The sequence below is a fragment of the Oryza brachyantha genome, chromosome 4 (assembly GCF_000231095.2).
Source record: "Oryza brachyantha chromosome 4, ObraRS2, whole genome shotgun sequence".
NCBI lineage: Eukaryota > Viridiplantae > Streptophyta > Magnoliopsida > Poales > Poaceae > Oryza > Oryza brachyantha.
Genome location: NC_023166.2, coordinates 11,540,164 through 11,563,371, shown reverse-complemented (window position 1 = coordinate 11,563,371; position 23,208 = coordinate 11,540,164). Strand labels below are relative to the sequence as shown.

The following is a 23,208-nucleotide window of genomic DNA, read 5'->3' as shown; positions in this document are numbered from 1 at the left end:
GGCATCGTCACGAGCAGATTTCATCAAGTAGTTCCGGCACCATCATGAGCACTATTACACGGTTTCTCATATATGTCCGCGTGATTTACACATTCAGATGTCACGAACTCTACACTACACATCACACCAGGTACATGCATCGACGGTGAGCTATCGCTGGATCATATACACAGTTTTCAATTAGTTGCCCTTGATTAGGATATCCCGATTGTCTTTCCTAGCAGCCACATGACAAGCGAGAACTCGATCATGAAGAGCGCGTGGAGCCATGTCCGGTCGACGACGAAGCCGAACACCGTGATCCCCGCCCGGTTGTTCTCCAGGTAGGTCACTGGAGAGAAGAGAAAAAGAAAACACCATGACCAGCTACAGTGCCGACTGCCGAGCACCAAAGCTGACACGTCGTGCAGAACCAAACGAGAGAGAGACGGTACGTGCTGCGTACCTAGAGCCTGCCTCTTCTGGAAGGAGATGTTGGTGGCGTGGAACGACACGAACTTGGCGCCGTCGAGGGCGTCGTCGTCGCTCCGGGCCGACCCGTCGTCGGACTCGTCGCCGGAGGAGGAGGCGCCCGGGGGGACGACGACGACGGGGCTCGCCGCGTGGAAGTGGTTGGCGGACGCCTTGCTGGGCGTCCTGGGGTTCTCGTGGTCACGGTCCTGGCTGTTGATGGTGGCGTCGGCGTGCCACTGCGCCGCGACGCTGGTGATCGCCTGCGTCTTGTGCGTGATCTTGGCCGCGCTGTGGAGGCAGATGAGCAGCCCTGTCACGAGGCTCATGGAGCACAGCTGCCGAGAACAGATAGACGGAGCACTTTGTTACGCTGAAAGTAGCAAAAGGCGGGTGATTTTTTTGAACGTTTTGGGTGGTAGATGTGCTCACCGCGAGCTCGCCGGAGGTGGCGATGTTGACCTGAGCGTGGGGCCTGGTGGCGGCGAGCAGAGCGGAGAACTGGCTGGCCGTGACGAGGAGGAGGCAGGACACGATGAACTTGCGGTAGCGGTGGCTGATCCGCCGGAGCTGCTCGCGGATGCGGCGGTGCTGCCGCAGCACGGCGGCGACGTCGGCGCACTGGCCGAAGTCCCGGGCGAACCCCGTCATGCGCAGGATCTGCAGGAAGCATATGATCCGGAACAGCACGCACGCCATGAAGAACATGGCCGTGCGGTACATCCACGACGCCATCTCCAGCGCGCACGCGGCGGCGGACCACCACAGTGGGAAGGGCCGGTTGGCGCAGTACCAGTACACCTTGTAGGCGGCGTCGGCGAGGAAGCAGGGGAGGACGAAGCAGGCGAGGAGGTTGAAGGACCCGGCAAGCTGGACGGTGTACCCGGCGCGGACGTCCTGGGAGTCGTGCCGGAGCCTGTCCAGGTAGAGCAGCCGCCGCAGGCCGCGGCGCCGGACGAGCCTGGACAGCGTGACGTAGGCGAGCGCCGCGGAGAGGGTGAGCGACGCCTGCACCTGCGCGTCGTAGGCGCGGCGCGGCAGCGCCGCGCGCGCGGCCACGGGGACGGCCACGGCGAGGAGCGCGAACACCAGCCACGACGCCGCGGCGCCGGAGCCGTCCGAGTGCTCGACGCACATCCACCGCAGGCACGACCGGAAGCTGCCGAGCTCGTCGCGCGCGTGCGACATGCACCTCGTGTATGACCCCCTCCGCCGCAGCAGCGGCGTCGACACGGGCTCGACGGCCGCCGCCTCCCCCGCCCCCGCCCCCGCCGGCGACGGCCTGTCGGCGATCATCGCGCCCCCCGTGGCCGGTCACCTTTTCCCGCGCTCGTGCTCGTCCCTCTCCCGCCCTTCTATTACGCCTCCCGTTTTACTGGTCGCCCTGGTGTATAGGAAAAGCCTAATGACCTGTCAAAAAACCGAAACATTTACGGTTTATAGATAGAGAGCTCGATAGTTAAGCAACACATGTGTTGTTCCCGCCACTGCCCTATCGCAAATGGAATTAGTGAAGCTGTTATTAATCACCATCTGATCTCAAAAACGATGCAACAAATTAAGTGGCATTTCCAACATTTATGCCATCTGCACATGGCACGTCCTCTTCATTGGTTGGGGTCTTACCAAGATACGTATCGTCGTATACTGTGGTTCCGTTACTACTGGCCAAAACGGCAAACTCTTTTAGATATTGATTTTTGTGCATGATATCTAAACGATTATGATTGATATATGTATAATATATCACTATATCAATACGAAGGATTAAATTTGACTTATATAAATTATAGAAAAAATATGACTTTTAATATATTTATAGTAAGCGGTACTTATTTTATTCTTTACGTTACATTAACATACAGGTTATTGAGTGATATATTATATATTAATTTATCTTATTATTTTTTAAATCTTTTTATAAATATTTGTATGAAATGTAAAAACGAAATGACGTCCCCTTTAAGGTGTTAGAATCCATATCTGGCCAAAACTCGAAAATAGAAATCCGTTCATCTCATCTTCAAACCGACAGCAACTGACATGCATCTCTACAGTGCCACCGGCACTGAACAAAACAGAGATGGATTGATCCTGAAGCCGCTGAAAAATTCTAGAGCAAGTTCAATAGTAAAGCCAAAGCTTCAATTTATCTATAAGCAATCTAGTAGCCAATTCCTATAAAATATATATTATCATGTCTCACATGTCATACACACACTCTATCTTAAAGTTCGTGCTGCAGCTAACTACAAATTTATAGCTCACTGCTTATCTCTCATATCTTACTTTCTTAAAATATGTTTATAGCTGCCTTATAAAGTCTGCTATTGTAACTGCTCTATAATAGTACCAGCTATAAACATATTTCATATAGATAAAAGAGGAGAGAGAAGAACAGCGAGCTACAGATTTGTAGTCAGTTACAACACAAACTTTAAAACACGAACTTTAAAATACAATATATTTATGACATGTCGGACAAGGTAGTATATGTTTTATAGGCAACTATTATATAAATTAGCTATTAGATTAACTATAGATAATTTGGAGCCAGTAGTTGGCTATATTGTTTAACTTGCTCTTACATAAACAACAGGCACACGCAAGAACACAACGGTAGCGTTGGCCAGAAACGCTCGGAACACTGGCAGGCACCAGCCTTCCGTTAAGGAAAAACGTGAAATTGAAAAGGAGGAGAGAAACGGATCGGAAAGGAGGGCGACATGGAAAGCGGGCGGGGAGGAGAGCTTGCTAGAAAGCTGTTGACCATCCCGCGGGGTTTTTTTTTTTTTGCGAGTTTAATTGCAATGATGGCCGCATCACATGACGGCCACTACCACCGGCTGCGTGCACTGTCTCCTCTTTTCGGATGGGTTCAGTGAACACTAATCAAGGTTTTTTTTTTCTTTTATGTATGATTAGGGGGAGGATTAGCACACATGTCACTATGCCACGGGAGCAGGATCTCTGAAGCAGATACGTGAGCTTTCTGTCAGAAGTCTGAAACAGTTTTTTTTTTTTTTGGAAACCGAAGCCACCTTGAGCAGAAATATGTACATGAACTTTACGTGGGCATTACACACGGCTCTGTGCGCCTGCTTATGTCAGTTAGCGACTAATCTCGTGACATCCTTTGCTCTGCAAATCGATCTGTAGGCTGATCTCATCACCAATTCTACCCTCCAGCTGACGAGTGGAGTACTTAGCTCCTCCGTTCTCGAACACTCGTCGATTGCGCTTGCACCAAATTTACCAGGCGAATAACGTGAAGATTGACTTCATTAGCGATTCTTCTTGAATATAATTAACACCTGAAACTGCCAACAGATTACACGTACAGATAGCTAGTAATTAACACCAAATGTTGTTGAACATCAAGATTGAAAACACTCAACACTGAGCACATCGTAAGGGAGTGAACACCGATATGCCACATCGAGTGAAAAGGTTGGGCTCGATCTGAAGACTTCATACAAAGCAACAGCATGTGGTGCTGTAATTATGACATGTAAGTTTCACGCCATGGCGGCTACGGCACGATCTAAAATAAGAGTCTATCCATGTTTATGGTATGGCTTTGTCAAGCTAGGTTACATAATTTGTAGCCAAAGAGAAAGCAGCTCACCGGAGATGCCAAGTTGCTGCAGGTTAGGGGACAGCATGATCCGGCTAAGCCCCAAAGGCGCCTAGCTACTCCGCCACTCCCTCCTCTTTGCCGAGGCTTAGAAAACTGGATCAATCACAAGGTTTGAAAAGGCGGCGCCTTTGCTCGCTTTACAATCGTGCAGCACAGCGATCGTCCTCTTCTAGTAGGACACCGCATCCGTCCGGACGCTAAATTGCGCGCCAGAGCGGGAGCGGGTGGTGGCGAGGCGGCGGCGGGCGCAATGCAGCTCTTCTCGGGGCGGAGCAAGCGGCCGGAGCGGAAGAGCTGCGGCGGCGGCGGCAAGAACCAGGCGGCCGTGACGGGGAAGGAGAAGGTGGCGGGGCCGGGGGCGAGGCAGAGGAACGGTAGGTGCAGCCGGGCGCTGTGCTGCGGCGCGTCGCGCCTCAGCGTGTCGTCGTCGGCGTCGTGCTCGTCGGTGGAGTACGCGCCGGAGCAGCGGCTGCCGCCTCTGCCTCTGCCTCTGCCGTCGCCACGGGGGCTGTCCAACCTCACACACGGGATGGTCCAGGCGAGGCTGCAGTCCATGATCGACGCCGCGGCGGGCCGGTCGTCGGCGTCGCGCCCGCGCCCGCGCGGCCACGGGGCGGCGGAGACGGCCGAGCGGCAGGGGCAGCGCGGCAGGCCTTGCCGGTACGCGTGCGCGTGCGCGTGCGACTTCTGCGGCGGCGGCGGCGGTCGCCACGAGGACGGCGCGTCGTGCGGCCAGAGGAGGCCGTGCGTCGTGCTGGTGGCGGTGGACAGGAGGACGAGCGACCCCCCGGAGGAGTTCCGGCGGTCCATCGCGGAGGTGATCACGTCGAAGCGGATGGCCGAGCCGGCGGAGCTGCGCGCCCTGCTCAACTGCTACGTGTCCGTCAACGCCCGGGAGCACCGCGCCGCCATCCTCGAGGCCTTCCACGAGGTTTGCTCCGGCCTCTTCTCCCGCAAGTGCTGAAGCAGCAGCAGCGAACCTCGTAAACCGGCCACCGCAAATCGTGTTCGTCCATAATCCTGGACCTAAATACTTCAGGGAAGTGTTGTCGTAGTCTTGTAGAGCTAAATAATTGCAGTTATCTTCCCTTTCAATTCGTTGCAATGGTGTTAATTTCGCAATAATATCGTGCTCGAGCATGTTATAACGTGCCTGTGTTTCACAAATTTTTTTATGTACATATTTCAGTGTAGTGTCTGCTCGTGTTTATCTCTGAAACTTCATCAGAGTGCAGTCCAGATTGATATCATTTGGATGTCTACACATGATGATTCACTTCGGCACGCTTGTAGTTTGCATATTTTATTTGGTCGTGTCACCACCAGTATTTTATCCGGCCTTCCTTAGCAAACGCCTTTGGTTTTGCCGCCGCCGGCGACAAGCGGGACGCGCTTGTGCACGGTGACCGGCTCGCTCTTGACGACCCTCACCGACGCCTCCTCGTCGGCGGTCCTGGCGGGGCCGAGCTCGATGGTGAGCCTCACCTTGGGCACGGGGGCCTTGGCGGCGAGGTCCATCTCGTCCAGGGTCATCCTGACGTGGGACAGGAACCGCTCGGCGAGCGGCCGGCCGAAGTCCTCCCGGACGACGACGCGGAGCACCGTCATGTGCTCCAGCGCCGCCGGCATCGTGTACGCCGGCACGATCCACCCGTACCGCCGCAGGCCAGCCGACAGCTTGAAGGCCAGCGGGCCGGCGCCGGCGCCGCCCTTGAACGTGAAGGCCACCAGCGGCACGCCTTTCTCCTTGGAGATGATGGTGAAGCGCCCCGTCTTCTCCAGGCCCTCCCGTAGCGTCCTCGCGCTCTCCATGCAGTTGTTCATCACGTGTTTGTACCCCTGCAGCGACAACCAATTCAAATTTCTAGCAGGTTCGTGAACTCAAGTAAATGGCTGGTGTTCAAAGTTCAGACGGCGTTCACAGTTTCGGAAAGAAATCTCTGAACTTTCAGTTTCCGGTAGAACATTCGGACGCAGTTTTTTAGCACATAGGTGGATGTTCACCCATTGTTTGCATGTTATCTAAATAGTCATCAAAAAATATGAAAAAAATTTGGTAAGATAGATTAATATGAGTTAGATCACTTCACAAACATGCAAGTTCAAATTCGAATTCTACATGTGGTAACAAAAATAACAAAAATAAACTTGTAGAATTCGAATTTAAACTTACATGTTTGTGAAGTGATATAACTCATATTAATCTATCTTATCATTTTTTCATATTTGATAACTTTAGATGACATGCAAGCACACGGGTGGAAGTACTAAAAACAGTTTCCCTAGAACATTCATTCAGTCGAGTTTTTCGAATTTAACAAAAACAGGTTCAAGTTTAACGAAATATGTTAAAATTCAACAGTTTGGCTCGACATTTCTGGAAATTCTCAAACACATTAGTACATTACTGGACGGTATTTTCATGAAATTGCCGGTATATATACCTCAAATCCGAGTCGAAGGAACTGATAATATTGCGCAATAATCTGACTAGACCCTGCACACACAAAAAAATGAACTTGTCAAATCACAAAATGTACTTACTACTCTTGATGATGGTTTTGTGGATTTTTTAATTCCGGGAAAATTAAGTCGTGCCCTTGGAGAAATTGAGCGTGAAGGTTGGCTGGTCGGCGCCGAGGTAGTTGATGTGGAAGATGAGCTCCTCCGGCAGGTCCTCCTTGTTGCGCCAGATGACCCATCCGACGCCGGCGTAGACGAGGCCGTACTTGTGGCCGCTGACGTTGATGCTCTTCACCAGCGGCAGCCGGAAGTCCCACTCCAGCTCCGGGTAGAGGAACGGCGCGACGAACCCGCCGCTGGCCGCGTCGACGTGGATCGGCGTGTCCCACTTCGTCCGCTTGTTCTTGGCGGCGAGGAGGTCGTTGAGGCGCTCCACGTCCTCGAACTCGCCGGTGAGGGTGGAGCCGAGGATAGCGGCGACGCAGATGGTGTTCTCGTCGACCATCTCCACGGCCTTCTCCGGGTCCATCACGTAGCACCCTTCGCTCAGCTTCACCTCCTTCAGCTCCACCTCGAAGTAGCGCGCGAACTTCTCCCAGCACACCTGCGCGCGCGCGCCGAGCGGGAGGCAGAGAAGCGCCATCAGTATCAAAAGCGAGTTCCTCGTGAGGTCAATTTCCATGGCGCGCTCGATCCGCTTTGCACGGCACGCACCTGCACGTTGGCTCCGGTGACGATGTTGGGCTTGTCGTAGGGCTTCCCCGCCTCCTTCCGCTTGTTCTGCCAGCGCCGCTTGAAGGCCAGCCCGGCGAGCATTATGGCCTCCGACGATCCCACCGTGCCGACCCCGACGGCCTTCTCGCCGTCGCCCACCGGCGCGTTGAACAGCCGCGCAATGATGTTCACGCACCGGTTCTGCATTCATGCGGCGGCGCACCACCGGCCGACCGTCGTCGTCGTCACTCGTCAACCACAATGCAAGCAATGGGCTCGACCCAAAAAACTTGGAACAGAAGCTAGGACGGCAGTGCGGCGTGCTTGCCTGGAGCTCGGTGGTGACGGGGTACTCGTCCATGTCGGCGTAGTTCTTGTTGACGGCCTCGAGGATGAGCTTGTCGCACTCGGGCTCCATCCACGTGGTGACGAACGACGCCAGGTTCAGCCGCGGGCTGCTGTCCAGCAGCAGCTCGTCGTGGACGATCTGGTACGCCGCGTCCTTGGATATCGACCTCTCCCCGAGCTCGTACCTCGGCACCGGCTCCTGCACGTACCTCGACGCGAACACGGCCGCCGCCGCCGCCGCCTCGCCGGCATCGCCGAGCTCCTCGACGTGCGTCAGAACCATACCCGTGGCTCCTCTCCTCTCGATCTCTTCCTGAAACGCACGCACGGCGAGATTTAGGCCCTGACGACGACCAGTACATGCGCGCGGCTGCGCACTTATATATAAAGCAGGGCGGGTCGTCAGGACCTGTGCTTTGCTTGTCCCGTGTTCTTGCTGCCTCGGGGACTCTGCTTCGGCCTGAATTGCGTGATGCTAGCTGCTGCTTTGCTTGCTGGCCTCCGTTTGCTTCCTCGGCGCTGCTTGGATTTTGTTGCGTGGCTTGTTAAATTATTCGATAATGACTCGCCCCCGCGCGGTTAGGCGAACAGAACACTCCGGTCCTCGTATCAAGAAATGGATGTTTGTGTCTTCTGTGAGGGGTCTTGTGTTGTTGCGTCCCATTCATCCTAATCGAAGATCCCCAACATGGGGAGATGGATTCTAAACCATCGAAGGATATCCCTCGTTTTTACATAATCTTCAGAATAGTTATGAAAAAAATAATAAGATAAAATAATTAACGACATATCGCTTCACAAACAGGTATATCTAAATTTGACACATATAAATTGTAACAAAAAGAAATAAACTCTAATAACTATACATATATTAATATACACATCATGTGTAGAAGTCAAACTTAATCTTAATACACCATGTACTTAACTAGTTCTCTAAAAAGGGAGCAGAGTAAAATGAAGGCTTCCGAGGCGGGTTGTTTGGTCTGAACAGCACACCATGTACTACACTAGTTCTCTAAAACTATTTTCTTGTCCGTGGTTGGGATTAGCTGTTGGTAGCACATGCTAATCTAGACTTTTGAATATGATGTATGTGTCATGCAAGGTTTCCTAAAATTTGACAGAAAACCACTTGGTTATCATGGTTATTTTGAATATACTAGCATATTCCTCGTACGTTACGATGAGATTTTAATTAAATATAACTATCATTAATACATGTTATCATGATTTTCTATATTTACCATCTCTTATTAGCTGCATATATTTATTATCGACACATAGTCCCTTTGGCCCTAAATTGTCTATTTTTTCCCACACAAAGTAGAGAGTTGGTTATGGACGACTGAAACAATATGCCCTCTGCTACATTTTTTTTTAAAAGTTAAAAGATAGTTAGTTATGTATGACTGATACATAGATCTTATGCTATATTCTCAAAAAAAAGTGAAAAGAGTTGATAGTGTGATGGTGACAGATTCTCCGCTTACTTCTTTCAAAAGAGTACGAAGTACGTGTCTTGCCAATTCTAAACTAGCCAAGTTTCAAAAAAAATCAATTTGAAATTCTTTTTTGTTTAGTTTTCATCCATTTTCGCTGGTTATCATGATAATAAAAAAAAAGAAAAACTAGGGGACGGTATTCCGTCCGTCGGCCTTCGCATGCATCGCCTCCACCCGCCCATCTCCACATAGAGACGTTCCGTTCAGACATAATACCGTCGCCTAGCAATCCTCTAAAAAAATGCTCGGAAGCAATATTCAGTTGCCAAACAATTCTTGGAACCCTGGTAGCATGGGGACGAACCGGTGTTTTACGGTGCAGGAGAGCCTAGAGGAGTCTAGGGGCAATTTTGTTATTTTTCCAAAAAGATGTTGTTTCTTCTCTTGAGTGGCGTGGAAGGCATACATGGAAGAGAAAAAAAGCTTGATGCCATACATGAGAATATCTAATTTTACAATAGCATAACCAGTCAATGGCATATCTTTACCACTATAAAAGCCTCTAGTGGTGGTGACAGTGAATCTGCCACCACCACCTACTCCCATTGCATTTTTACAATTTACCCCCGCTAACTTCGTAATATTAAAAATCAATCAAATCTAGATGGATATCCACATAAAATCAAATTGATATGAATATTTCCTATATAAATAAGATGATCACATATTTCATAAAAAAATTTCTATTTATTCTAGAAATAATGTTATATGGTTTTATCCTTTGCAAAGCATATACATTCAGCCAGTATAAAGAAATGAATATTTGTTTATTTGATAACCGATCATCTGAAGGTAAATAATTCACATTTCATAGTGATCTATTTTTCAATGACAAATCCTTATTGAATCTTTTCATACATACACAAGTGAAAAACTACATCATTGTTAAAGTTCTCCAAGCATGTGTGCCACAACAGGGGCAGGCATCTTCACCACCTACTCCTCCACAATTTCAATGTCCGAAAGATCAACTGATGTGAACTCACCATTCGGAGAAAGCAATTCTGCAGATGAAATCTTCTTCTGTGGATTTGGCTGATCTTCAGATGGTCTTCCTCGGTCAGCTCCCAGTCGAAGATCTCAAGGTTTTGTTTCAGCCTCTCCTTATTGTAGCTCTTGGCGATTGGGGTCACTCCTTGCTCATAAATCCATCTCAATGACACCTGAATGAAGAAAAAAACAAAGACATTTCAAAGACTTTTTTTTTGGCAAAGTAACCCTTGGTTATCAGCCACAACAGATAGTATCCCTATATATATATATGAAGTACCTAGGTATGGAGCAAATGATCAGATGTTTTTCAGGCTAAAATAAGGTAGCAGTGTACACAGCACATATATGAAGCATATTTTAAACTATCAGGCGAGGTGATGTAACTATTTATGCAGTGAAGTGCACTTACATGCCACATATTTTGATCATTGTTTTTACAGTGGACAGGTGCATAGCCAACGTTCTCAGTTAACACTATTAAGTTTGCATAGGCTTGAAGGTTGGTTGTACAAGGGTGATTTAGGGGAAATTGCATTGCTACGGTGAATATCCTTTTTGTACTATACTAACTAGGCACTCCAAAGGAACTACCACTCTAACCAACAAGATCTGGTTGTTGACTATGTATACATACATAATTTTTTTAGGCTTTTTTTATCGTTCTTGAAAAATACCTTGAGGTATTAAGAATTTTAGTACAAATTTTTGGTACTTTAAGATACAATATATTTTAAGGTACCATACATTTTACATTAAAAAAAGTGTAGTACATTGAGATATTTTTTCAAGGATAGTAAAAAACCTCTTTTTTAATATCGTTAAAAAATACCTTGAGATAACATATTTTTAGTGTAAAATTTTAGTACCTCGATATACAATGTACCTTAAGTACCTTAAGGTACTATAATTTTTAGAATCTCAGGATATTTTTCAAGAATGGTAAAAAAGCCCTATATATTATCAAAACCATAGATGGACACTGAAATTTTGGCTCAATAAAACATGTCATTCTAACTATCGCAAACTCTTTCATTAATTTTAATAATCCTAAATTTAGAACCAATAAATATGAAGTTGTACCTATCATAGAATCAAGTTTAGAATTTAATTACTTTAGTTTTAGAATTCAAAACTAATAAGCAGGGGATTATAACTGATATAGAATATCCATTAATCTAAGGGACCACTATAAATATAAAATGACAAACAAATTCAATATGCGTGATTAAAATTTTAATTTTTATAATTAGTAGACTTATGCTCTCATTGACAACAATTGATAGAACTAATCGCTAGTCAATGGCAAAATAGCGAATCTATCTATTTATAATATCCATAACAAGCACGTGCGATGCATAGGCCGGTTTGGCGACTAGTTGATGCTAAATTGCCACATAGAGTACTGAGGTAACTGAACTAAACATGGTTACTTGGCATGTGATAATTAAACTTATAAGTTCCTACAATTAAATCAATCAATTGGCTTGTAAAACAGAAAAGGTAGGCATACAAATAGCAATATTATTGTAAATGGTAGAGAAGAGCTATGGTTAAAATATAACATGTCATATTGTTTTGAGAAAGCGACTTACTAAGTGTGAATTGAGTATGTATTCGCCACATTGCTTACTAGCAAGCATTCGTCAATTAGCCATCCCCATAGGCCACAGACTCGTCCTCGTTGGTAGTAATACTGACTTCGACAAGTCTATCCTGATGTATTTACATACCGTATATCTATATGATATTTGCACAGGGTGCTAAAATGGCATGTCACCGTCTATGCGTTATGATAATACTCCCACCGTTGTAAGATGTTTGATTTTTTTATTTGTAATGTTCAAAAAATTTATGAAATATCATTTATTTTGCTTGTTACATACTTTATTATCAAAAATAACTTTAAGCACGACTTATCATTTTTTTTATAATTTTTGAATAAAACGAATGGTCAAACGTTATAAAAAAAAATTAAACATCTTATATTATAAAACGAAGGTAACATCATTTATCGTTATTTTGGCAGTGGGAGAATATTAATTTGGCGGTGGGCGAACATTTGCCATCATGATCACCGTTTTGTCGTTTGAAAGTGGTGAAAAATTTATTGTAGAACCGTAGTTCCATATCAGTCCTACGTACCTGCGCGATGCTCTTGCCTCTAGCCTCAGCGATCTCCGCGAGCACCGGGGATCCCATCACGTCGTTGCCGTGGCCTCCCCAGTTCTGCCCGCCCAGCGGGGAGTAGGCCGTGACGTGGATGCCCTTCGTGGCACAGTACTCCCTCACAGTCCTCTGCCGCCAGACTGGGCTCATCTCTACCCGCAGATCAAACCAAGATTTGATCAATCGATCGATCGATGATTAGCAGAAATGTTGAGCGAAAACTGAAGATAAAAAAACGGCGAAATCAGAAGAGTATAGTGACCTCTGCAAGCAGCTTGTCGAGGTGTTTGGTGGTGAAGTTGCTGACGCCGATGGCCTTGGCGAGGCCCAGCCGGTGGCACTCCTCCATTGCCCGCCACACGCCCTCGAAGTCGAACGGCACGACGTCCTCTTTCTTCAGCGGGAACCCTGATGCCTCGGGCTTCAGGCTGATCGGCATGTGGACCAAGTACAGGTCCACGTACTCCATTTGCAGGTTGCTGGTGATGGCCACAAGATTAAGAACACGTGGAATGATCGTCTCAGGAAAATCCAGTCGATCGGTAGACTTTGATTGATTGATTACCGTAGGCTTTCCTGGAGGGAGGGAAGCACGAGGTCCGGGTGGCACTTGGTGCACCACACCTTGGTGGTCACGAACACCTCCTCGCGGGACGCGACGACCCCACGCCGCACCGCCTCGGCCACGGCCTCGCCGAGCGGCGCCTCCGTGCCGTACAGGGCGGCGGTGTCGAAGTGGCGGTAGCCCACCTCGATCGCCGCCAGCACGGCGCTCCTGACTCTGTCCGGCACGACCGGGAACTCCGCCGTGCCCATGCCGACCGCCGGCATCGGCCGCGCCCTCTCGTCGCCGTGCTGCAGAGCCACCTCCGGAACCGCTCTCGCCATGGCGCGCGGCCGCCGGCTGGTCGAGAGCTTCAGCAGGACGGTGCGCGCGTGCGTGTGCACGGCTGGAGTCGACGCTCGGCTCCACGACTTTCGTGTACAGATCGAGCGGAACATTCGTTTGATTCTAATGAAAATATCACAGATATTTAACTAAACCGTCAAGTAAATAAGGTGGCAAGTAGTTAATATGTGTGACGTCGACGTTGGTCCCTGTAGTGGAAATCACGTTTTCTGTGGAGGTGAATAGATAGGAGGGGTCTTTGGTTTTCCATAAAAAGAAAACTACTCCCTTTATTTTATTTAAAAAATTTATATAATTATTAATTATTTTATGATGATTTGATTTATGACTAAAGTAACTCCAAGTATCATTTATAATTTTATATATTTAAATAAAAATTTTAAATATGACGAATAGTCAAACGTAAATCCAAAAGTCAACGGTGTCAATTAATCGGAGAGAACAAAACATTGTATTTAATAATTTGAAAAATCAAGTTATTAAAAAATATAAAATAACCCCCAAATTTGTAAAAATACATTTCAGATTATAAGTATAAGTAGAACCGAAATGACTTCGATCAGTACAAACTATAGGGCCTGTTTAGGGGAGTTTTAAATTCTGAGAAGTAGTTGCTTCGTAGCCAGCTTCTGAGAATCTGGAAAAACTTCTAAACTCAGCTTCTGGATTCTTAGGCCCCGTTTGATAGGGATTCTCAACCTTGATTCTCTGTAGAATTAGGAAAATCCAATCCAAACGGTCCGTTTGTGATTCTGATTATGAGTTAAAACACGAGAAACGATTCTCAATTTTACACCTGCCTCGCAATCTGCAAAAACTGGGTTTCCTACCTGAATCAAACCAACCAAATACTGAAAATACCCCTATCTTATTAAAAAGATTACCCACCAATACCACCAATGTACCCCTCTTCCCACCGCTCTCTCCATGAACAGATCGAATCGTTCCCAACCGTCGTCTAGGGCTGCTCGTCGCCGCCCCCTCGAAACCGCCGTCGCCGCCGCTGTTCATCAAAACCAACGATGCAGCCGCCGTGCCCAAACACGTTGTTGCCGTCCCGACAACGCCGCCGCTGTCCCCGCCCCCGACCAACACTCAGACGCCGCCGCCCCTCACCGAGCAAGCTGCCGCGCCGGCCCTGACCGAAATCCGCCAGCACCCTAGATCAAAAAAGCCGCTGCCGCCGCCCCAGGGGCCAGGGCACAGTGCACTAACAATCTAGTTCCTACCTGCGAAGTGTTTTGGGCTTAGATATCTCCCGGTTATTGTCCAGCAAAATATTGTAGGATGCAACTAATCAAATCATTCGGCACAAGCAGTAATTTGAACAATTTCATTTGAACTTTAATTGGGCAGTGTGACAGCGTCTTTTCGTACGAAAACAATAATGCTTTATTTTTATAACAACTCAATTTATAACTGGACAGATGTAATGGATATGTTATGTAATGTAAATTTAATGCATTTTTTATGTGTTTTAATCTTGTCTGAATACAAGTTTTTAATCCACATATTAAATGTACAAAAATTTAACATGTATATTACAATAATTATTAAAGTTTACATTATAACACATGTAGAAATGTATAAAAATTTAAATCTCTTGCTACGTTAGGAATAATATTGACAATTTATCTCAAAAACTCATATTGGAAACCAAGTTTATTGTTTTTAGCCAAACACCTTATCAAACTAATTCTGATTCTGTCCTTAATCTGATTTACAAAGAATCAGAATCAGAAACACTGAAACCCAGAATCTGAATCCTTACCAAACGGGGCCTTAGTTCATTTTATAGAATCTGTAACGAACCTGTGAACCGTTTGGGACAGCTTCTGACAGAAAAAGCTTTTGCAAAAAGATGTAGCCGGGAGAAACTCGGCCCATCATAGCGGCTGCAGTCTATACTCGGCTCCACAACTTTCGGAGCTGTTTAGTTCCCAAAAATTTTCGCCCAAAAACATCACATCGAATCTTTGGACACCTAAATAGAGTATTAAACGTAGACAAAACGAAAAACTAATTACACAGTTATGTGAGAAATCATGAGACAAATATTTTGAGCTTAATTTTTACGTGAGTAGCCATAAATGCTACAGTAACCACATGCGCTAATGATAGATTAATTAGGTTCAAAAGATTCGTCTTGCGGTTTCCAGCCGGAATCTAAAATTTGTTTTATAATTAGACTACGTTTAATACTTTAAATATATATTTAAAATTTTAATGTGATGTTTTTGAAAAAAATTTTACAAACTAAACGAGGCCTTCGCGCGCGTGTGTGCACGGCTGCAGTCGACACTCGCTCTGGATGAGACTTACTATATATGCCCGAAAGGACAAATCTGATGGGTCACTTTGACAGAAAATAGAGTGGGTTGCTTCACACTTTCGCGTACAGAGCGGAACATTCGTTTGATTTTAATCAAAGTATCACAGATATTTAACAAAACCGTCAACTAAATGAGGTGGTGAGTAGTTGCCTTAATTATGGTGTGTGGCGTCGACGTTGGTCACTGGAGTGGAAAAATCACGGGGTCCATGTTGGGTTTTTTTAAAAGCTAAATGATAGATTTATAGACGGAAAATTTGGTAATAGAAATTTTATATACGTGTTTACGGCGATTAAAAAGCAAAACTGAAAAATAAACTTTAACTTTAAAAACCCTTAAAATCAAGTGTAAAGTTAAAAATTCAAAATTATAAAAAACTCAATATTAACTAAAAATTCAAAGTTTAGCTCGTATAGAAGCGAAATAACATGCTTAACGAACTGTAGTAGGAGCTATCATGCGTGTGGTGTTGTAGTATGCTAAGATAACTTGATGCTGACGCATTATAAAAGTCTCGTCGACCCTTCCAATCAAATAGGGAGAATAAAATAATCCATCTTTTTTTTAAAAATTTAAATTTTCAACATAACCTTTGGGTTAATTTTAAGGTTTTTATTAAAGTTTATTTTTAATTTTGAGGTATTTTTATTAAAATTTATTTTTATCATCGACTTTTAGATCACTAAGGTCGCGTTCGATACAGCTAATAAGGTATCTAAACTTACTCGTTTTTCACGCGCACGCTTGCCGAATTACTAAACGGTGTATTTTTTACGAAATTTTCTATAGAAAAGTTGTTTTAAATAATCATATTAATCTATTTTATATTTTTTTAATAATTAATAATTATTTAATCAGGTACTAATCTATTACTATGTTTTCCGTGCTAAATAACTAACTCCTCCTCGCCGCCGAACACAGTCTAAGTGTATATATATATAATTCAAATTATTTTTTACATACACGTAGTTTAGCTATCACCCTCGAATACTCCCGAAGCATCACATGTCCAAACAAAAAAGCACTGGAGTGCAGAGGATCCAAGTAATAACAGGCTGGGAGCTCCAAATGATCGTGACACAGGTACACCCGCTTACTCACTTTAAGCTCTACCAGCTACAGTGCAAGCCAACATCTCAAAAAAATCCCTGTAATTAATCTGGTTTGAACAACATTTTTTGTACAGAGTGACCGGGAGGGTAATAGGGTATAGTTTCACTGCTCATCTGAAATAATAATTAGATACTACTTCCTTCGTCCCAAAATAAATTTATTTTTTAGTTGTTGGATACCATGCTCGACTCTTCGTCTTATTTAAAAATTTTTTCGATTAATATTTGTATTGTTAGTAGAAGATAAAACATGAATAGTAGCTTATGCGTGACTAATTTTTTTAAGTTTTTAACAAAATTTTGAAATAAGACTAATGGTCAAACGTTGAGCACTAAAATCGAAAAATAGTTTTTTTACTAACTCCTAATCAATCCAATCATTTATGATCCTATGATCTACGACTATTTTTCTTCCCTAGGATGCCCACTAGAATAACTCCCAATCAATCCAATCAAACTATCCTTAGGGCAAGTAGGTCAGCCAACATCGTTGATTTAGCGATGCAAAGGAGGAAAATGTCATACGTGGCAGCAATTAAATGCAGAAAGAGAGTCCATACGGCGATAGTTTCATCGATGGCAAACACTCATTGTCCCAGGCAAATCGATGCCCCATCGCGCGTTGGAGCAATCTCCGCAAGTCTATGCTGGCGGCAAAGGATCAGATGCACGTGCGGTCACCCCGCCAAATCTTCTTCTCGTTGTGCCAAAACTTGTCACCAGCCGTGCCAAAATCCCTCCCCAAGCTAGGTTTTCCCTCCGCCCCAGTGACTTCCATCCTTCGCCATTGCCCAAGATGGATGCTGTGGCGCCAACGAGCACATCCAAGAAGGGGAAGAAATGCGCGGGGGCAAGGGATGGGCGTGGTGGGGCTGCTGCTCGTGGCGGCGGCGGGGCGGCAACTCGCGGCGGCGGAGCTGCGAGTAATCTGCATCTATGTGTTATGGTTAACTGACTCCAGTCAAAGTGATAATTGCAATATTTCAATTTTTATGAATGTGAGATTGAATATATGTACAGTTTATATACTGAATTTGAGCAGTTCTTGATTAGAATGTGAGCAGTTCTTGATGTGAATGTGAACATTTTTTTTTTGATGGTGAATGCGAGCAGTTCTTAATTAGAATGTGAGCAGTTCTCTCGGTCATTTAGTAAAAATATGGCTGATGTCACATCTTCTTTCCAACCAGGTGAAGAACAAAAGTGGGGTTGTCTCTATGTAGCAAATTAAGGACAAATTATGATAAGTGGTTGTAGCTTTTTTTTCTCCGGAGGGCAAAGACCGGATTGTTATACGTTTCTAAAAGAACTACCATTTTAAAAATTGCATGTGCATATATGTGCATTCCTATAGCTATCCCAGTCTCTCTTCATGAATCATGACTAACCCTGGTTAATTTGACGAGTGATCTCGTCTTGTTCATCCTAGCTAATCCATCCAATCCTTAACGTACCATTTCCTTTTTTTGACATGAGGAACTCATCATGAATCCCTTGCAACGAGCGAGGAGATCTAGACCACACCATCTTTGCAGTCTTTCTTCACAGTAGTGTTGGGAATTAGTTAGCATCGATTTTTCAAGTGACCGATTCCTTTCTTCTCTATGTCGTCTTAACTGGCCCAAACTTACCTCGCCAAGGTGTTAATGGTGTGGACCTCAGTTTGTTGTTGACACTACACTCCCTGCTTGCCGCGCTCCTCCTCCATGAGTGAACAATACTTAGCTCGAATTTACTGGCTGCGATGTTCACATATTCAATTTTGTTTGCTGACCAAAATGAATTGCACGCTATATACATTTACTGTTCAAAAGACGCTCGCAAAATAATTATTCAAACGCAAATCCTTTCATCAACACAACAATTAATCCATATTTAAGAACTGCAAGCACTGTGTGCCGTGCCCCCGAGAGGGGCATACACCTTTAGCTTCTTCACCACCTATTCCTCAACAATTTCGATGTCTGAAAAATCAATCGACGTGAATTCACCGCCCGGAGAGAACAACAATGCAGCGGTCACAATCTTCTTCTGCGGGATCTGGTTGATCTTGCGATGGTCGTCCTCTGTCAGCTCCCAGTCGAAGATCTCAAGGTTTTGTTTCAGCCTCTCCTTGTTGTAGCTCTTGACGATGGGGGTCACTCCTTGCTCGTAAATCCATCTCAATGACACCTAAAGGGAAAAGGGAAACAAAAAAAAACAAAAGCAATGCATGAGAGTTTTCTCTCTCTTTTTTTAAGAGACGTAGGAACAACTTTGTGTGAGCCCTTTTTAAGAACTTATCATGGATACTTGCACATCCTATCATCCCAATGAGAGGGCAATGTCCATTTGAACAAGCCTATATGCATGGTTTTTCAGTATTGTTGTTAAAACGACTCTTCATGTACTACATGATATTTATTTTGACTAAACTAACCATACCCAGCTACACGAGTAAGCCTTATGCATACACTCAACAATGGGGGTAGGGACCAAAAATGGGTAAACATGGTACCAAGCTTACCTGTGCGACACTCTTGCCTCTAGCTCGGGCAATCTCCGCGAGCACGGGGGATTCCATCACGTTGTTGTTGTCGCCTCTCCAGTTCTGCCCTCCTAGCGGGGAGTACGCTGTGACATGGATACCCTTCTTGGCGCAATACTCCCTCAACGTCTTCTGTTGCCAAACCGGGTTCATCTCTACCTGCAGGTCCATTGACGTAAAAAATGTGGGCAACGCTTCGCTGCATATTACTTGTAGTATAATACTGCAAGTAGAACTAATCTCGTCCATTGATTTAAAAGGGTATTTTCATACTTTGATTAATATTTGATTTGTATTTATTATTTTTTTATCACATTATGCACGGATAAAAAAAACGCCCACTTACTATCACAGTAAAAAAGACGATATTGCTCTCTCAGAATTCTACTACACCTAAAATTATTGGTAGTATAATTTAATCACAATCGTCCAACAAAATTAGATCAAATTAAATTATACTACAAGTAATATGCACCGGAGTCGGCCTTAAAAAATATAGTTTTGAGTCAAACATATTTGCTACCACAAGCTTTGGTTAAACTCTTTTTCGACCAACACCTTTATATCAAAAAAAAATTTATGGTATTATTAAAAAAGAGCAATTTTACGGTCCAACAAAAAATAACAAAAAAATATCTCGAGATACCGGTACCTCGCGATGCCAAATCGTTTCTAATCGTTGGATCTAATTCACTGGGCCAAGCAAGCGAAGGCTAATTAACCTGGTTTACGGCAGGGGGGATGGTGGCCACTGCTAGCAAGTTGTCGAGGTGCTTGGTGGTGAAGTTGCTGACGCCGATGGCCTTGGCGAGGCCAAGCCGGTGGCACTCCTCCATTGCCCGCCACACGCCCTCGAAGTCGAACGGCACGGCGTCCTCTTTCTTTGCCTGGAGCACGATTGGCCCAGGCTTCACGCTGATCGGCCAGTGGATCAGGTACAGGTCGACATACTCCATTTGCAGGTTCCTGCATGAGCTCTCACAAGATCATGGAGAAAACAACAAAAAAAATGTGCTTTTTCACAGTATACAATTTTTGGTGTGAGCCATTGATTTTCTTTGATCCGATAGATGATATTAATTTAACCCAAAGCACTCTTACATTGCACAAGGCAATAGTTCTGTGAAGACTAATATAGTCATTGTGCGTCATAAGTTAACATTAGTGAGGGTGGTTATATATTAAGTTAATATGGAAACAGCTAAATAGTAGCGTAAAATAGGGGTCACGCATATGCTTATTTGCATGTGCGCGGGTGCGCATGCGTGAACAAATATTATTGAATTAAAAGCAAGCGATTTGTGTATAGTTTATACTTAATAAAGGCATATCAAACAAAAATAGAACGAGTTTGAAACACCTCTATATTTCAAAAGTGGTGCTAGCTATATATGTTCTCTTTTTGTCTTTTCAGTGTAACCTCTTGAAAAATTCGGTCTAACAAAGGACCATATTTTTTAAATATTCAAAATTGTTTAATAATACACATTTGAATATATTTAAATTACAGCATTTCAAGTATGCTTGCGGACCGAGTAAATTAATTCAAATAATTATGGTATGATAATGATATGCTTATATATATAATGCATTAGTATGCATTCATTTCCTTGCAAAGTTCAGCTGTATTAGGCCCAAACTACCATTAATCAATCTATGAAAAAAGTTTTAAAAAAATCATCTCACCTCTATGAAGTTAAGATGGATCGTTTTAAAACAACTAAAAAACACAAATTGCTCACAGAACTAAAGATGTGTATACGGATGAGACAAGATTAAGGCCATGTTTAGTTTCCAAAAACTTTTCTCAAAAACATCACATCGATTTTTAGACACCTAAATGATTAAATATACATGAACATTAAAACTAATTACATAGTTATAGGGGAAATCATGAGACGAATCTTTTGAGAATATAATTATCCATAAATGCTACAGTAACCAACATGTGCTAATGACGGATTAATTAGACTTAAAAAATTTGTCTCGCGGTTTCCTGACGGAATTTAAAATTTATTTTATAATTAGAATAGGTTTAATACTTTAAATATATGTTTAAAATTCGATGCAATGTTTTTTTATAAAAAAATTACAATGTAAACAAGGCCTAATTGTTTGCTCAGGAGTACTGGCCAAAGTGGCCAATGCCACTGGTCGATCGAAGTGTCGTGGCGTAGGCGTAACCGTTCGTACCGTAGGCTTTCGCGAAGGGACGGGAGCACGAGGTCCGCGTGGCACTGGGTGCACCACAGCTTGGACGTGACGAACGCCTCCTCCCGGGACGCCAGGAGCCCGCGCCGCGCCGCCTCCACGAGGGCGTCGCCGAGCGCCGCCTCCGTGCCGTACAGCACGGCGGTGTCGAAGTGGCGGAAGCCCACCTCGAGCGCCGCCAGCACGGCGCCCCTGGTCCTCTCCGGCACGACCGGGAACTCCGCCGTGCCCATGCCGGCCGCCGGCATGGGCCTCGTCGCGTTGCCGTGCCGCAGGGCCACCTCCGGAACCGCCGCCGCCATGGCGTCGGCCGAGCTCTTACGGGCGATTCTCGTGGGGAAGGACTGAATGCACTACGGGGCTTTACACGCGAAGCTCCTCAAGACTCAAGTAGTCAAGACGCTCGAGAGATTATAAAGGGGTAGTAAAGACGGGCAGCTAGCTAGTACCTTGACGAGCTAACTCCGCAGTATTACACAAGGGTCCAGCTGAACGAATCGTCTGCGTCTGCATTAATTGAGTGGCAAAATAGAATCACAAGAACTCTGTGAGACGGTAGCCGTGTTCAGGGGCCGTTTGGATTTAAGGATTTTTTATAGGAGGTATTTGTCGTATCGGATGTTTGGACTAGTATTAAATATAGGCTGATAATAAAACTAATTATATAAATAAAGGCTATTTTATTAGACAAATTTTTAAGCCTAATTAATCTACAATTAGCAAATGTTTATTGTAGCATCACGTTCGCTAATCATGGACTAATTAGACTTAATAGATTCGTCTCATGAAATAGTCCAGAGTATGAGGTGGGTTTTTATTAATAGTCTATATTTAATGAGATTTACTCCAGTCTAACAAAAAGTACTTGGAGGTACCGGTACCTCAAGGTAGCAAATCATTTCTCACCATTGGATCTAGTTCTCACCATTGGATCTAGTTGAGTAGGACATGCGCTGTTTAGATCCAACGGTAATAACGATTTGATACCACGAGGTATTTTTTATTGGACGATAAAATTGCTCATATTTAATACTTTTAATTAGCATACAAACATTCAATGACATATACTTAAAAAAAGCTAGAGGAAAACAAACATCCATTCTCAAAAAAGTTTTCCAAAAATATCACATCGAATTTTTAACATCTAAATGAAGCATTAAATATACATAAACATTACAACTAATATTACACAGTTACGGGAGAAACCGTGAGACGAATCTTTTGATCTTAATTAGTACATGATTAGCTATAAGTGATACAGTAACCTATATATGCTAATGACGGATTAATTAGGTTCAAAAAATTCGTCTCGCAATTTCTTAGCGAAATCTATAATTTGTTTTATAATTAGACTATGTTTAATATTTTAAATATATATCCGTATATCCAATGTGATGTTTTTGAAAAAAATTGCAGACTGAGGCCTATGACGTAGTGCTTGACGTACCCAATACGTTCTGGCTTTCTTAATAATTAGTCAAGTGATAAGAATTATCAAATTAAAGAGAGTATAAGACCATTTCACGTACCTCCTCATCTCAATAAATCAAAACTCTCCATCATTCAATTTTCCACCCAACTTCCCGCCTCAATCAATCATAGCGAGTCCTTACTCAAACTAAATATTTTTAAACAATACTAGAATTTCTTTATTGTTGGATTAAGAGAGTACAACATATACAAATTAGCCAGGTATAAAGCTGATTATCATATTCTAATAAGGCAGCATGCTTGATAGTATGATATTATCTCTATCCCAAAATAAGATAAGTTTTGCTCATTCAAGCTTATCCCAATATAAATTTATTTCTAGGTAATTACATTGGAGTCCGTGAA

General features: G+C 44.3%; 3 protein-coding genes across 3 annotated transcripts; all 3 read right to left on the bottom strand.

Moving 5' to 3' along the window:
- Window positions 1-21: 21 nt before the first annotated feature.
- LOC102711255 lies at window positions 22-1,840 on the bottom strand. Its single transcript, XM_006653395.3, has 3 exons — window positions 883-1,840; window positions 446-788; window positions 22-331 (listed from the first exon to the last, which is right to left on the bottom strand). The coding sequence occupies exons 1-3, from the start codon at window positions 1,744-1,746 to the stop codon at window positions 195-197; spliced, it is 1,344 nt and encodes a 447-aa protein (XP_006653458.2). The 5' UTR covers window positions 1,747-1,840; the 3' UTR covers window positions 22-194.
- Window positions 1,841-5,204: 3,364 nt separating this feature from the next.
- LOC102700613 (glutamate decarboxylase 4-like) lies at window positions 5,205-7,952 on the bottom strand. The gene is made up of 5 exons (XM_006652275.3): window positions 7,596-7,952; window positions 7,268-7,468; window positions 6,689-7,157; window positions 6,535-6,587; window positions 5,205-5,929 (listed from the first exon to the last, which is right to left on the bottom strand). Exons 1-5 carry the CDS (start codon window positions 7,896-7,898, stop codon window positions 5,435-5,437), a joined length of 1,521 nt encoding a protein of 506 aa, XP_006652338.2. The 5' UTR covers window positions 7,899-7,952; the 3' UTR covers window positions 5,205-5,434.
- Window positions 7,953-10,044: 2,092 nt separating this feature from the next.
- Window positions 10,045-21,883, bottom strand: LOC102700048 (non-functional NADPH-dependent codeinone reductase 2-like). Its single transcript, XM_040523388.1, is given in 8 exon segments — window positions 10,045-10,283; window positions 12,256-12,452; window positions 12,532-12,758; window positions 12,845-13,029; window positions 18,573-18,806; window positions 19,141-19,320; window positions 19,884-20,127; window positions 21,355-21,883. Coding segments are annotated over 8 exon segments (1,821 nt in total). The 5' UTR covers window positions 21,675-21,883; the 3' UTR covers window positions 10,045-10,049.
- Between the last annotated feature and the right edge of the window lie 1,325 nt (window positions 21,884-23,208).

Excerpts from the sequence above, each read along its gene's own strand:
- LOC102700613 (XM_006652275.3), bottom strand. The coding sequence starts at position 7,898 with ATGGTTCTGACGCACGTCGAGGAGCTCGGCGATGCCGGCGAGGCGGCG. Across the intron at positions 7,469-7,595 it reads CCGTCACCACCGAGCTCCAG|AACCGGTGCGTGAACATCAT; the intron begins GCAAGCACGCCG and ends GCATGAATGCAG. Across the intron at positions 6,588-6,688 it reads CACGCTCAATTTCTCCAAGG|GGTCTAGTCAGATTATTGCG; the intron begins GCACGACTTAAT and ends TTGTGTGTGCAG.
- LOC102711255 (XM_006653395.3), bottom strand. The coding sequence starts at position 1,746 with ATGATCGCCGACAGGCCGTCGCCGGCGGGGGCGGGGGCGGGGGAGGCG. Across the intron at positions 789-882 it reads CCACCTCCGGCGAGCTCGCG|CTGTGCTCCATGAGCCTCGT; the intron begins GTGAGCACATCT and ends TGTTCTCGGCAG. Across the intron at positions 332-445 it reads CCAGAAGAGGCAGGCTCTAG|TGACCTACCTGGAGAACAAC; the intron begins GTACGCAGCACG and ends TCTTCTCTCCAG.